The sequence below is a fragment of the Kogia breviceps genome, chromosome 3 (assembly GCF_026419965.1).
Source record: "Kogia breviceps isolate mKogBre1 chromosome 3, mKogBre1 haplotype 1, whole genome shotgun sequence".
Classification (NCBI taxonomy): domain Eukaryota; kingdom Metazoa; phylum Chordata; class Mammalia; order Artiodactyla; family Physeteridae; genus Kogia; species Kogia breviceps.
In genome coordinates this window covers 24,736,749-24,748,824 of record NC_081312.1, presented here as the reverse complement: position 1 = coordinate 24,748,824, position 12,076 = coordinate 24,736,749, and the positions used below count along the sequence as shown (strand labels likewise).

Here is a 12,076-nt window from a genome sequence, read left to right as displayed (position 1 = left end):
TCAGCATGGTTATTTTAAAGTTCAAGGGAAACAATTTCCTGCAATTTGGGGAGATGCAGTTCCTCTTACCAGGTGGGGGAAAGAAAGGACCCTCCATCTGCTGCTGTTGCAGAATATAGCTCAATTCGGGGAGCCCTCCCACCTCACCTCTCATTTGGGCTAGATCATTTCAAGAGGCAGAAGTCCAAGATTCCCCCACTCGCTACTTTTATACCTCCGAACACCCACCCCACGTCCCTGGATGAGCTTTGGGGAGCGTGGGGCAGGCTGCACAGCCAGAGGCTCCTGGAGGCGAGGCCCAGCCCAACCTTCTGGGACCCCACCTGGTGAACTCTGCCTTGGGTCTGACCTATTTTCTAGGAGAGAAAATAGAATATAGATTTAAATGCAGTGGTGCTCTGGAAAACTACAGGCCTAGCAGTGTGAGAAAATAAAACAGCAGGAGGGAGCTGAGGAAGTGTTGGCACGGGAGAGGACGCCAGCTCCCCTGGATCAATCTTATCTGGTTGGCAACTGCCTTTTCTTTGGCAATTTGCGCCCACTGTTTATCTGTCAAAAAATTGATAAACACACACACACACACACACACACAAACACACACAAATATATATATGTCTTCTCTGATCCGTCCTAGGGCCCAGTGTTGCTCCCTCATACACAGACTCCAGGCTGTGTACCAGCAGCAATGACCGAAGTGCTCTGGGGGGGATCACCGTGGAAGTGGGGAGGCAGCAAGGCATGGAGTTAGAAACCCCCAGCTGCATCCTAAGTCAGACTTCCTGGCTGTGTAACCACAAGAAAGGTTGCTTTTCTAAAAAATACGCTTGCCCTCCCATATATGAAGGTAATAAAATTACCAGCTAACATTAACTGAGGGCTTTCTAGATGCTAGGCACTGTTCTGAGCTCCTCCTAACAACCCCAGGAGGTAGGAACTATTAACACGCCCATTTTACAGATAAAGAAACTGAAGCACAGAAAACTTAGGTAAGTGGCACAAAGTCCATGCAGCCCGAAGAGCCAGAGCCCGAAAGCCAGTAATCCAGCTGTGGACCCCCCTTTCTCCGCGTTAATCCCTATGACCTGGCCTGCAGGACATGTGTACCCTCGGAGCCAGGATGAGGGTGCGGGTCGTCTTTACCAAACCACAAGGATTAAGGGTGGGAAAGGAGATTCCCCAGAAGACAACTGGGACTTGATACAACAAGAAGGGGGGAAACGATGCTGGGTGCACAATATACCAGATGGCTGCTGTTGAGCTTCTGATCTCCCCCTATTCCGCTCTCCAGCCTTTGCCACACCCCAGCCTTTGCCATTTCGTTCTGTTGGTCAGAATTGAGTGCAGAGATTCAGGTCACTCACTGCTTCTTGGAACAGGTGCCAGGTGATACTGTGCCTCTTTTCCTCAGGTTGGACATGGACGCTCAGAACTGCCTCTGGCTTGGTGCCACAATCAGGAACTGAGCTTGGACACTGACCCCTCAGCTAGAGAGGGTTTTTCGTGGTGGCCTGTTGCCCCTCTCTGGCAAGAAGAGATGCTGTAATTTTTATATGCAGGACTAGAACTGGGCTGTATTAAGGTTTCAGGAGGGAAAACTAAAGAAATAAGAATGGAATTTGTTTTGCCTCTACTTCTGCTCACCTAGAACTTCTGAACCCCCTTTGCCCTAGTTCTTGCCGAGGAGTGGGAGGGAGGAAAGAGGCCCAGAAGGAGGGGAGGGCTGGAGCAACGTCTTCGTTCACAAGCACAAAAGTTGAACCCAAATCACCAAACGAAGTACAACTTAATTCCTGTTGTCAGGCTTCCCTGGTGGTGCGGTGGTTAGGAATCCACCTGCTGATGCAGGGGACACGGGTTCGAGCCCTGGTCCGGGAAGATCCCACATGCCGCTGAGCGGCTGGGCCCGTGCGCCACAGCTACTGAGCCTGCGCTCTAGAGCCTGTGCTCTGCAACAAGAGAAGCCACCGCAGTGAGAAGCCCGCGCACCGCAACGAAGAGCAGCCCCCCGCTCACGGAGACTAGAGAAAGCCTGCGTGCAGCAACGAAGACCCAATGCAGCCCCAAATAAATAAATTTTTAAAAAATTTCCTGTGGTCTCTTGGTGTTTTCAGGGAGCCATCTGGTCAACATATTTGGGTAATTTTGTCCGAGGTAATTCAAAATGATAACAATCAGCTCAGCTAAGGTTTATGCAGTGTTTGCCTTGTACGGAGTTAAGTGATTTACAAGTATTTAATCTCATTTAATTATCATAACACTATCAGGAGGGAAGCTGTGTTATCTTCCCATTTTATAGCTGAAGGAAACAATCGGTTCCCTGATTGACTCAAGGTCGTCAAGTAGGTCAGGATTTGAACCTGGACTATCCGTCTCCATAATTTAGGATTGTAACTACAGTGCCCAAATGGGCAACTTAGTGTCAGAAGAACGTTGGGGTTCCAAGGTGTCCTATCTCCCTTGGGTCTTGGTGGCCACGAAGAGTGCTCGTCTATGAACAACAGTGTTGACACTTTCACCACCGAACTCCACCATGTGTAAATAGTTTGATACCCTGCTTAATGAAGGGGTATTTTAAAGACCACTATTCTAGGCAGTCCATCAGTCACGTTTAATTGGCGCTGCTTTGTTATTTACGCAGCATGTTTTGCCTTTCCACCTCTTCTATTTTGCCTCTTCCTCCCTGCTGCTACTCCACCCCTAAATCTCACAACTCACCAGAAAACCTGGAAGTGGGTGTGGCTGAGGAATGATTCAGAGCTCTCTGTTAAGTCTCACTGAGCAAATACAGCTTCCAGGGGATGCCCGGCTGTTGCTGCAGGTTAGGTCAGCGCCTGGGTTCTGTTGGGGCAAGAGCCCTAAGGAACTCGCTGGAGCTCTGCAAATCTGATTGCTGTAGATTAGAAGCACCTAGGGTAACTGGGAGGCTCTCACCGCTTCCTCATGGCCTCAGGTGCTCACTTGAGCTTGCAAACTGAATTCCGGTCCCATATGCCCTGGAGGGACCTGGGTTTCAGTTGGATAAACACTGAATTGGGTGGAATTCAAGAGATCCAGGGTCTTTTCTAGGATCCCTTCCCTGAACTAGCTGTGTGACCTTGGACAAGTCTCTCAACCTTTTTTCATCCTCCATCTTAGCAAAAAAAGAATTGAACTAGATAATGTCTATGGATGTCCCAGACCCACCATTCAGTGATTCTAAGGGAGTCACCCAGCATGGCCTGGATGGCCAGTGGTTTCGTGAAGTAACCCCATTCCTTCTCCTAAGCTGTAGTATATATCCTACCAGGTCAGGTCTAGGGATTTTCACAATGCTTTGGGCTGCTCTTGGTTGGGCTTCCCCAGCAGAATTCTATTTTACATTTGAGGGGAGGAGGAGGAGATTCTATTCATGGAGATGATGGGAGTGAACCGTTCTTCACTTTTTGAAAGTTCATTGATTTAATTCAAATGTCAACCTTCCCAGGGCTGGATGTTTATTTGTAGTTGTCAGAAGAGATTTCAAATGGCAATTTCTATCATTAATGATCGTGTGAAATGCAAGGAGAAAAATTAGGAGAGGCAGAATTTCAATTTGTGTGGCAAATGATCTACTCACACACAAACTCATGCACACACACTGCTGTCTGTGATGAAGAATGGTCACTAGGAATGCTGGGGAGGGAGGGAATTATAAATGTTTTGTGATCTTGTGTCCTCCAGTCTTATGAAGTGAATAACGCTGCAATTTGCTCTTAATTCTTATGCCTTTTCCTTTGTTCCTCAAGGGAATGGTTTATTATTATTTTTTCTCTCTGTGGGGAAACCTTGCTTGACTTCATGTCCAGTGTTCTGTAACTGGAGGGGAGGAGGATTTGCTTGGGTGTTGGATTGCAGAGATCAACCAGAATATTTTAACCGATATTCTTGCAGGATTCCAGTCTGCTTAGCTCTTTGGAGCCCTATCTGATTCCAGGATGTCTTTCCGGACAGATGTGAAGCTCACCTCTCTTGCTACATGCACAGTGAAAAGGGAGCGTGGCCCCTCGGCTTGCATGGGTGGTTTTTGGGTGACGGTAGAACTAAGTGCTCAGAGTCTGGGCATATTTGGAGTCTTGCATGAACTTGGTAACCATGCAAGGACACAGTGTATTGTGTGTGTGTGTGCTGCTAACACTCTTCTTCCCTTTTCTCCCTCTTTTTCTTCTCTCCCTTTCCCTCCCTTTCAAAATGCTGCCACAGATGTCAGTCAAGGTCCAGGTGAGTCTTTGTGTTTGCACAGCTGCTGTGGAAATTTCCCCTCTGCCAGATTGTGCATGGTTTGACTCTGAGGGAGACCTTTTCCTAGGGACTCTAAACAGAACAAAAATCTAAGTACATTGCATTTTCATTGATTTAGGTTTATAAGAAATGCCTTGAATTGATGGATTTGTATTGGCTTTGAAGAACCATATTAAAACCAAAGGAATGTGGTTCCCATGCTGATACAATTACTTTCTTCTGATTAATATTTCTGGGTGAATAAATATAATGAATATTTCTTTATAAATTAATAAAGAAGTGGAAATTGTGCAAATTTTGAAAATATTTTAAAAAGATTTTCTTAGGATATGTATTCTCCAATTTAATAAGCATTTTTGCCTTGTCTTCATAAATCTACTTATCTTCTATAGCTTCATGTGGTTGAAAGTTGAAGATATGATATACTTACATGGAAAATGTGATGTGGGTAAAAGAAGGTTTCTTTCTTTATATTCTAAGAAATGACTTTACTTTTCCACAGTGGAATTAGCCATATTTTTTTTCTAATGCTTATAATAACTAATACATGCTCACTGTTGAAAGAAAGAAAGAAAGAAAAGAAAAAGAAAGAGGAATGGTTTTTGTCAATAGACAAATAGATACTCATCCAGAGTCCTAACTGTAAGCAGTATGTGTGTATAGGCACATATATGTGTACACACATACACATAGATTCATATGAGAGGAACAACCATTTATAGAAAAGAAGTGTCAGGTGATATAGAATGGTTGGAAACCATTCTAAACTGTCTAGAACTTTGGGTTAAGAGTAACCCTAGCAAATAAGAAGGGGATATCATCTTTCTTAGGTATTTTCACATATGTTTTCTTATTTAGTCTTTTTAACATTTAATTCTTATAGCATCAATACAGGATAGGTATTGTTATGTACATTTTGTTTATTTATTTAAACTTTTTATTTTATATTGGAGTATAGCCAATTGACAATGTTGTGATAGTTTCAGGTGCACAGCAAAGGGGCTCAGCCATAAATATCCATGTATCCATTCTCCCCCAAACTCCCCTCCCATCCAGGCTGCCACACAGCATTGAGCAGAGTTCCCTGTGCTCTACAGTAGGTCCTTGTTGGTTACCCATTTTAAATATAGCAGTGTGTACATGTCGATGTTATATACATTTTAATGTGAAGGAAATTTAGGGCCTGACAGATTAAGCAGTTTGCGCAAGGTCATAGGGCTTGTCAGCGCATTGGAATTTGAACTTGGGGCTTTCAGACTCCAAAACCCATGCATACTGCATTGGAACATGCTGGGTCCCATCCCAGAATTTCTTCACTTGAAGATCTATCTCGTATTTCCTAATGGGACTATTATTTATTTTTGTGCAGAGGTAATGTGACTTTTTCTTTATTAGTAGCACCCTTTCCAAATGAATTTATCCTTTATCGCTTTTGAATATGTAAAGAATCAGCCAGACTTAAGTAGGGTTTCTGATCATTGATCTATATGGAATATTACACAACACAAAAGGATAATACTGTTATCCCTACCAAATACACAGGGTTTCCCTGCCTCTGTTTCTTCTGCCTACCCCGCACCTTTGAAAATAACTGGTGTTTGAACCGAAGCACAGGACGGCATTTTCTAGGAAGATATCATTAAATTTATTCTATTTAATAAATTTTAGTTCAGTCACTCAGCAAATATTAATTTATCGAGAACCTACAATGTACCAGGCACTGTTCTAGGTACTAGGGATAAAACAGTGAACAAAACAGAAGACCATCCCTGTCCTCATGGATCTTTTATTATAGATAGGGGAAGATAAGGAACTAAAAAAAATATGTATCTTTATATATATCTAGATAGAGATAAATATACACACATATAAACATCTTATATATGTATGTATATAATAACATGTCTGTTGTATCAGGTGGTGGGTAATAAGTGCTGTGGAGAAAAATGAAGCAGGTAAAAATGAAGTTGCTAATTTAAAGAGGGTGGTCCAAGAAGGTCTCTCTGCTAAGTTGATGTTTTCTAGGATACTTCAAGTGAGGGAGTAAGCCCAACATCAAAAATTTTGTTTGTAAAAGTGCCACTTGGCTTAACCTCTTCTCTTCCTGGTTCACGGCAGAGATGACCCAGGGTCTCCACTTAGACTTGTGCGTATTGTGTCCTGCATAGCGGCTGCCAGCTCAGGGAACGCATGGAGGCCAAAATCCAATCTGTTTTGCCACGCCTGCTCCCAGGGGCAGGCCTCTAACCTGGGGGCACCTTTTCCTAATTCTCACAAAGGTGCCCTACTGGTCCCGGTGGGGTGAAACGCTAAGGACCCATAGGCTCCCCTCCATCTCTTCAAAGGGATGGAGGTCAGTGGGTGACCCTACCTTAGAAATAGCAACCATCACTAGCACAGCACGGCACTATTTCAGTTTCATGGCCATTATCTCATTTTGTTCTCTTAATAATCCTCTGAGGTACATTGCCTGAGCCCCATTTTTCTGTTGAGGAAGTTGAAGTCAGGAGGTTAAGTGCTGTGCTGAGGTCACCCAGCAGCTGAGTAGCAGGACCAAGTGGGCATTCCAGCCTGATTCTGAACTTTGCACTCTCCATTCTGCCCTGGAGGTGTCAAGAGCTGACTGCCAATCTCGTCACCTGTTGACCCTTGCTTTTTTTGTGGGTTCTGAGCCTGAAGCAAATCACAGGTCCAGAAACTTCCCTTGTGGCCCCGGCTGTAGCAGGAGGCAGCCTGAGCTGCCGGGCCCTGGCTGAGGTCAGCGGGCGGCCTCCCGTTCTCCGAGCCCCTGGCCAAGCAATCTGGAGCCAGTGGTGCTGTGGCTCCGAAACAGGAGGCCTTTAGTGGTTCTTTGATGTTTTTTTTTTTTTCATTCCGCTCAGGAAGACAGATTGGGGATTTTATGAGCTAATGTAACTATTTACCCAGGGGCCGCTGGAATACTATAAAGTGACGATGGATTAGTTGATTAATTTTACATGTTGAGGAGATTGCTTAGAAGTAACGCTACTATAAAATGCAGTTGGAGATGGCGCCTGGCAGGCAACACCTTTCCCAAGGTCCAGGAGATGAGCTGGGGACTCAGAAAGAGTGTCCTGGTAGGAGAAAAGGGGCAAGCGGTATTTCGATGGACTTCTGTGCGGGAAAATCCACAGCCCGTCCTCCTAGTCCTTGGGAAGGAGGTCCACGATAATAAAGTGGCAAGAGGCATTTGTGGTGTGGTGACCTGAAGGAGGTGAGAGACTCTCCGCTCAGATGCCTCCCACGTGTTCTCTTTTTTTTTTTTTTCCGCGGTATGCGGGCCTCTCACTGTTGTGGCCTCTCCCGTTGCGGAGCACAGGCTCCGGACGCGCAGGCCTAGCGGCCATGGCTCACGCGCTTAGTTGCTCCGCGGCATGTGGGATCTTTCCGGACCAGGGCACGAACCCGTGTCTCCTGCATCGGCAGGCGGATTCTCAACCACTGCGCCACCAGGGAAGCCCCCACGTGTTCTCTTATTGAACTCTTCACATCAGCCCCTCCAGGGAAGTGTCGTGCTCACTCCAAAAGAGAGGTTCAGTAACTGCTCGTGGTTGCCAGCTGCTAGCACAAACCAGGACCGCAGATGGGTGTGCCTCCAAAGCCTGTGCCTTTTTCTTCAAAACCCTGGCATTTCCAAGGCAGAGCTGTGGGCCAGGGGTACATCTTATCTGTGTCTGCATTCCCAGCTCTGCACAGTGCATGGCACCATAGTAGGACCTCAGAAGTACTTCTGGAGCTGAAAGTGTGGCCACAAGCACCAGGGGCAGTGTGGGTCTGTAGGGTCCCGAGACATGTTGGAGCCCAAAGGGTATCCTGTCTAAGGATTGTAACCCTCTTACTTTGCAGAGGAAGAAATGGAGGCCCAGGGAGGGGAGGGGCATCTCCGAGGCCACGTAACCCATTTGTGGCCCCGAAGGGATTCCTTATCTCATGCTCCTGGCCATTAGAATCTGTCCTTGGGCTGCCTGTGGGGCAGGAGTGGGCAATCCCAGCCCTGCCAAATTGTTTGCCCTCAGTCCTCTCCCCACCCCCGATGTGTTCTAGAACTCTCTGCCAAAGGGAGAGGAAGTGCTTTGGAGGTGAGGAAGAGGATGGGGTAGAGGAGGATCTCAGAGGCAGGGAACAGGGCTGGGGCCTGTGCTTGTGAGACCCCTCTCAACCCCTCCCCCCCAGAGACTCTCCCCCCGCACCAGCCGTGGGCTGGGGTGCTGTTTACGGTGCTCCAATAACAGCTTCTCTCCTCGGAAGGGATAATTTCTCAGGCTCTGCCTGCTGATTAGAGCTGGAATTTAAATGAAAAGCTGTGACCTTGTGGAAGTGCCCTAGTTATTCAGAGGCCTGATGAGGAAGTAGGCCTCTTGCTTCGGTCCATTGGAACCCTGGCAGGCGCGGGAGGAGGGGCTCCTGTCTGCCGGGGCCCAGAGGGGGCCTTGGTCCGCTGTTGCTGGAAGCAGCTGACAGCCTTTGCTCAAGCCTCCGTCTGCCTGCTCTTGATCTCTGGCCCTTGTTGTCTTCCTCCTCCAGTTTAAGTCATCTCGGTGCTCTCCTTGGAGAGGGGACCTGCTGATTTGTCCTGAGCCCTGCTGTGTCTCCAGGGAGTCCCCCGTCCAGCCTGAGGGACACTGTTCTTCACCCGAAGCCGGGAGGCAGTGCCTGACACACTGCCTTGTGTTTATGGACACGGAGGGTTTGCTCTCGAAGCTTGCTGCTCGGAGAGGGGATCTGACCCACAGAACTAGCAGCATCAGCCTCTCCCAGGAGCCCGTTAGAAAGGCAGGATCTCAGGCATCACCCCAGACCTGTGGAGTCAGAACCTGCAAAGACCAAGAGCCCCAGGGGTCTGCCCATTAAAGCTGAAGATACACTGACCTAAAATTCTCAATCTCTTTGGGGCCCACAGGGCCCTGTTTACTGGGGAAGGTACATTCCACCTTGCTAAAGCCCTGTTCCTCACCTCTTCTGCTGGGCACAGAGTGAGATATCCACTTTCTGGGTTGATAGGAGCTAAGAGGAAGAGTGAGATTAAGGAAAGGGAAGGGAGTGAACGCTTAGCAACCACTTGGTCTGTGCAGGTCTCTGTTCCGGCACTTCCTATATATGTGAGGCAAGGTAGCTGCCAGCTTTCACACGGCCTTCAAGCTAAGGTTGATTTTTCACTTTTTAAATAGTTGAAAGCAATCAAAAGAAGAATAATTAGTGATGCAAAAATTTTATGAAATGCAGATTTCAGTGTTCACAAAGGTTTACTGGGACACAGGCACGCTTGTTCATTTCTGTATCATTTATGGCTGCTTTGCAAAGGCAGCTTGGAGTAGGTGCAACACAGACACTATGGCCTGCAAAGCCTAAAAGATTTACCATCTGGCCCTTTACAGAAAAAGTTTGCCTCCTCTGGGTTAGGGCACAGGCTTGGAGCCAGATGCCTGGGTTGACATCCTGCCCCTGTCCCAGCACGGTACGGCCTGTTCAGCTTACTTTTCCTTTGTGGGCCCTACTTACCTCATCTGTAAAATGGGGACAATAAGTACCTACCTCATGGGGCTATTGTGAAGATGAAATGAGCTCATGCATGTCAAGTCTTTAGAACAGTGCCTGGCACATAGTAAGCAATGTATAAATTAGCTATTATTTTAAGTTATCATGCTTGGTCCTTTCCACATGTGTTTCTGTTTTTACAGATGAAGATACTTAGGCTCAGAGAGGTCTAGAAACAAAACAAAACATTCTTTTCCTGTGTGTTGGTCCCCCTAACTGTTCAGAGGATGCTCTCCCACTGCTGAGCTGTAGACACCTCTGAACACACCTGCTGTTTTCTCCTTGTCACACGCTCTCTCCCATCCTTCCTGATCTTTATGCATTCAGTAAAGAGGTCCCTCAGACTTAGATCCTGGCCACCATTGCTCTCGAGTGAGGCCAAGAAATCCTAGTAAGAGGGCGGAAAGGGGACCGATATTTGTAAAGGATCCACCACATGCCGGGTCCCTACCACTTCACAGATGAAGAAACTTGGTCTCCAAAACATCGCATCCTTTGCCCAAGGCCAGAAGCAAGTATGGTAGGTATCGAGATTTAAATGCACCCTCGGGTCTCTGCTTCCTAGTTCTGCCTTCCTTTGGCTCTGTTGCTTTCCCCAGGAGCTGTGTGGCCTTGGGCAAGTCATTAACCTTTCTGGTTATCAGGCTTCTTTAAATCAGATGACCTCCCAGGCTTCTACCATTCTGAGGATCTATGATTAGGCCATCTAACTGAGCTCTCCTGGGGAGGAGGATTCAGGAAAATGCCCTCTCCTCCATTACCAGAGACTGACAGCTCCTAACTCCAGTGCTACCCGTTGTATTTTTGTCTTTTCTTTCCTGTTCTTTTGGACAATAGTCCCACTGGCTTTTCTCTCTTATTTATTAGGAAAAGCATCTGACATTTATTGAGCTTGTATTTTGAGCCAGGCACCGAAATACTGTTTTTCCGTGCAACAGTTAATTCTTTTGACGTGCCCAGGAGGTGTAATCTGTTATTAAACCCATTTCACCATGAACAAACTGACACTCAGGGATGTTAACTCATCGGTCCCACCCAGTAAAAAGAGGTGGAGCAGGATACAAACCCTGGTAGGTCTGGCCCTGGAGATGCCTCATGTGGAGTTCCACCTCGGGTGTTCACCCCACAAAGGTACACTCCTGTACTGTATGGTCTCAGACTACAACAGTGCCAGCACATCATAGGCACAGAGTAAGCACTTGCTCAATGGATGAATAGCGCTCAAGACTCCGTTTTTAGTTTTACCCCACACCCCTTTAAAAGACAGGCTGCTTTTTTCGTTGGGGTTCACCCTGAGACAGAAGGTAACTGAACCAGTGTTTATTCAGTGCCCATCTTGGGCTCAGCTCAGTGGGGAATGTAGGCTGTAGGGAAATCCACCACCGCTGCGCATAATTGGATTGGAAAGGGGCCCTTGGCTGGGCTAACGGTGCTCAGCTCCCAGCCAATTGCCCGGCTGGGGCCTGGGAAGAGCCCCTTGGCTCCTGTAGCTGTTCCTGATGAGTAGGTGTGAGTAAGGAGCCGCTTCCCAGCGTGCCTCCAGCTTCGGCTAACTCATAGAAACAGATCACTAGGCCTTGGTGCCTTTTTCTAGAGCCTTTTAAAATCGCCTCTTGGGCTTCCCTGGTGGCGCAGTGGTTGAGAGTCCGCCTGCCGATGCAGGGGACGCGGGTTCGTGCCCCGGTCCGGGAAGATCCCACATGCCGCGGAGCGGCTGGGCCCGTGAGCCATGGCCGCTGAGCCTGCGCGTCCGGAGCCTGTGCTCCGCAAAGGGAGAGGCCGCAACAGGGAGAGGCCCGCGTACCGCAAAAAAAAAAAAAAAAAAAAAAATTAAAATCGCCTCTTTACTGTCTTGGCAAGGCAGACTCACCGGGGTGCTGGTTGTGGTTTCAGTTTGTTTCTCAGTTCTGGAGGGCAAGGTTAGGGTTAGAGCTGGAAAAACCATTAAAGTGATCCTGCTGTCTCAATGGGATAGTACTGCCCCTACCCCTGACCCTACCAAATGTGTAGGATGGGTATTCGTAGCTCCAATAATGAGGGGGCATTGGCGGCATCTAGGAGGAAGGGACAACGAATGCTAAACGTGCGGCAGTGCATGGGAAAGTTTCATTCACAGATTGTGCTGTTCAAGATGCCGTTGGTGAGACCAAAGAGAAACTCTTCTAGATCAATTCCTTCTCTGCACAGGAGAGAAAACAGGCCTGCAATTCAGCTGAGTCACACAGCCTATTTATGGCAGCATTGGAGACCCTCCCGTGCCGAA

At 47.5% G+C, this 12,076-nt stretch overlaps 1 protein-coding gene across 24 annotated transcripts in view; it reads left to right on the top strand.

The window, feature by feature from the left end:
- NRXN3 (neurexin 3) overlaps positions 1-12,076 on the top strand; it is a 1,710,573-nt gene that overhangs the window by 97,693 nt on the left and 1,600,804 nt on the right. For all 24 annotated transcript variants that reach the window (XM_067027973.1, XM_067027953.1, XM_059057591.2 and 21 more), the window contains exon 3: positions 4,219-4,236. In XM_067027973.1, the coding sequence (XP_066884074.1) occupies positions 4,219-4,236 (18 nt within the window). The remainder of the gene's footprint in view (positions 1-4,218; positions 4,237-12,076) is intronic.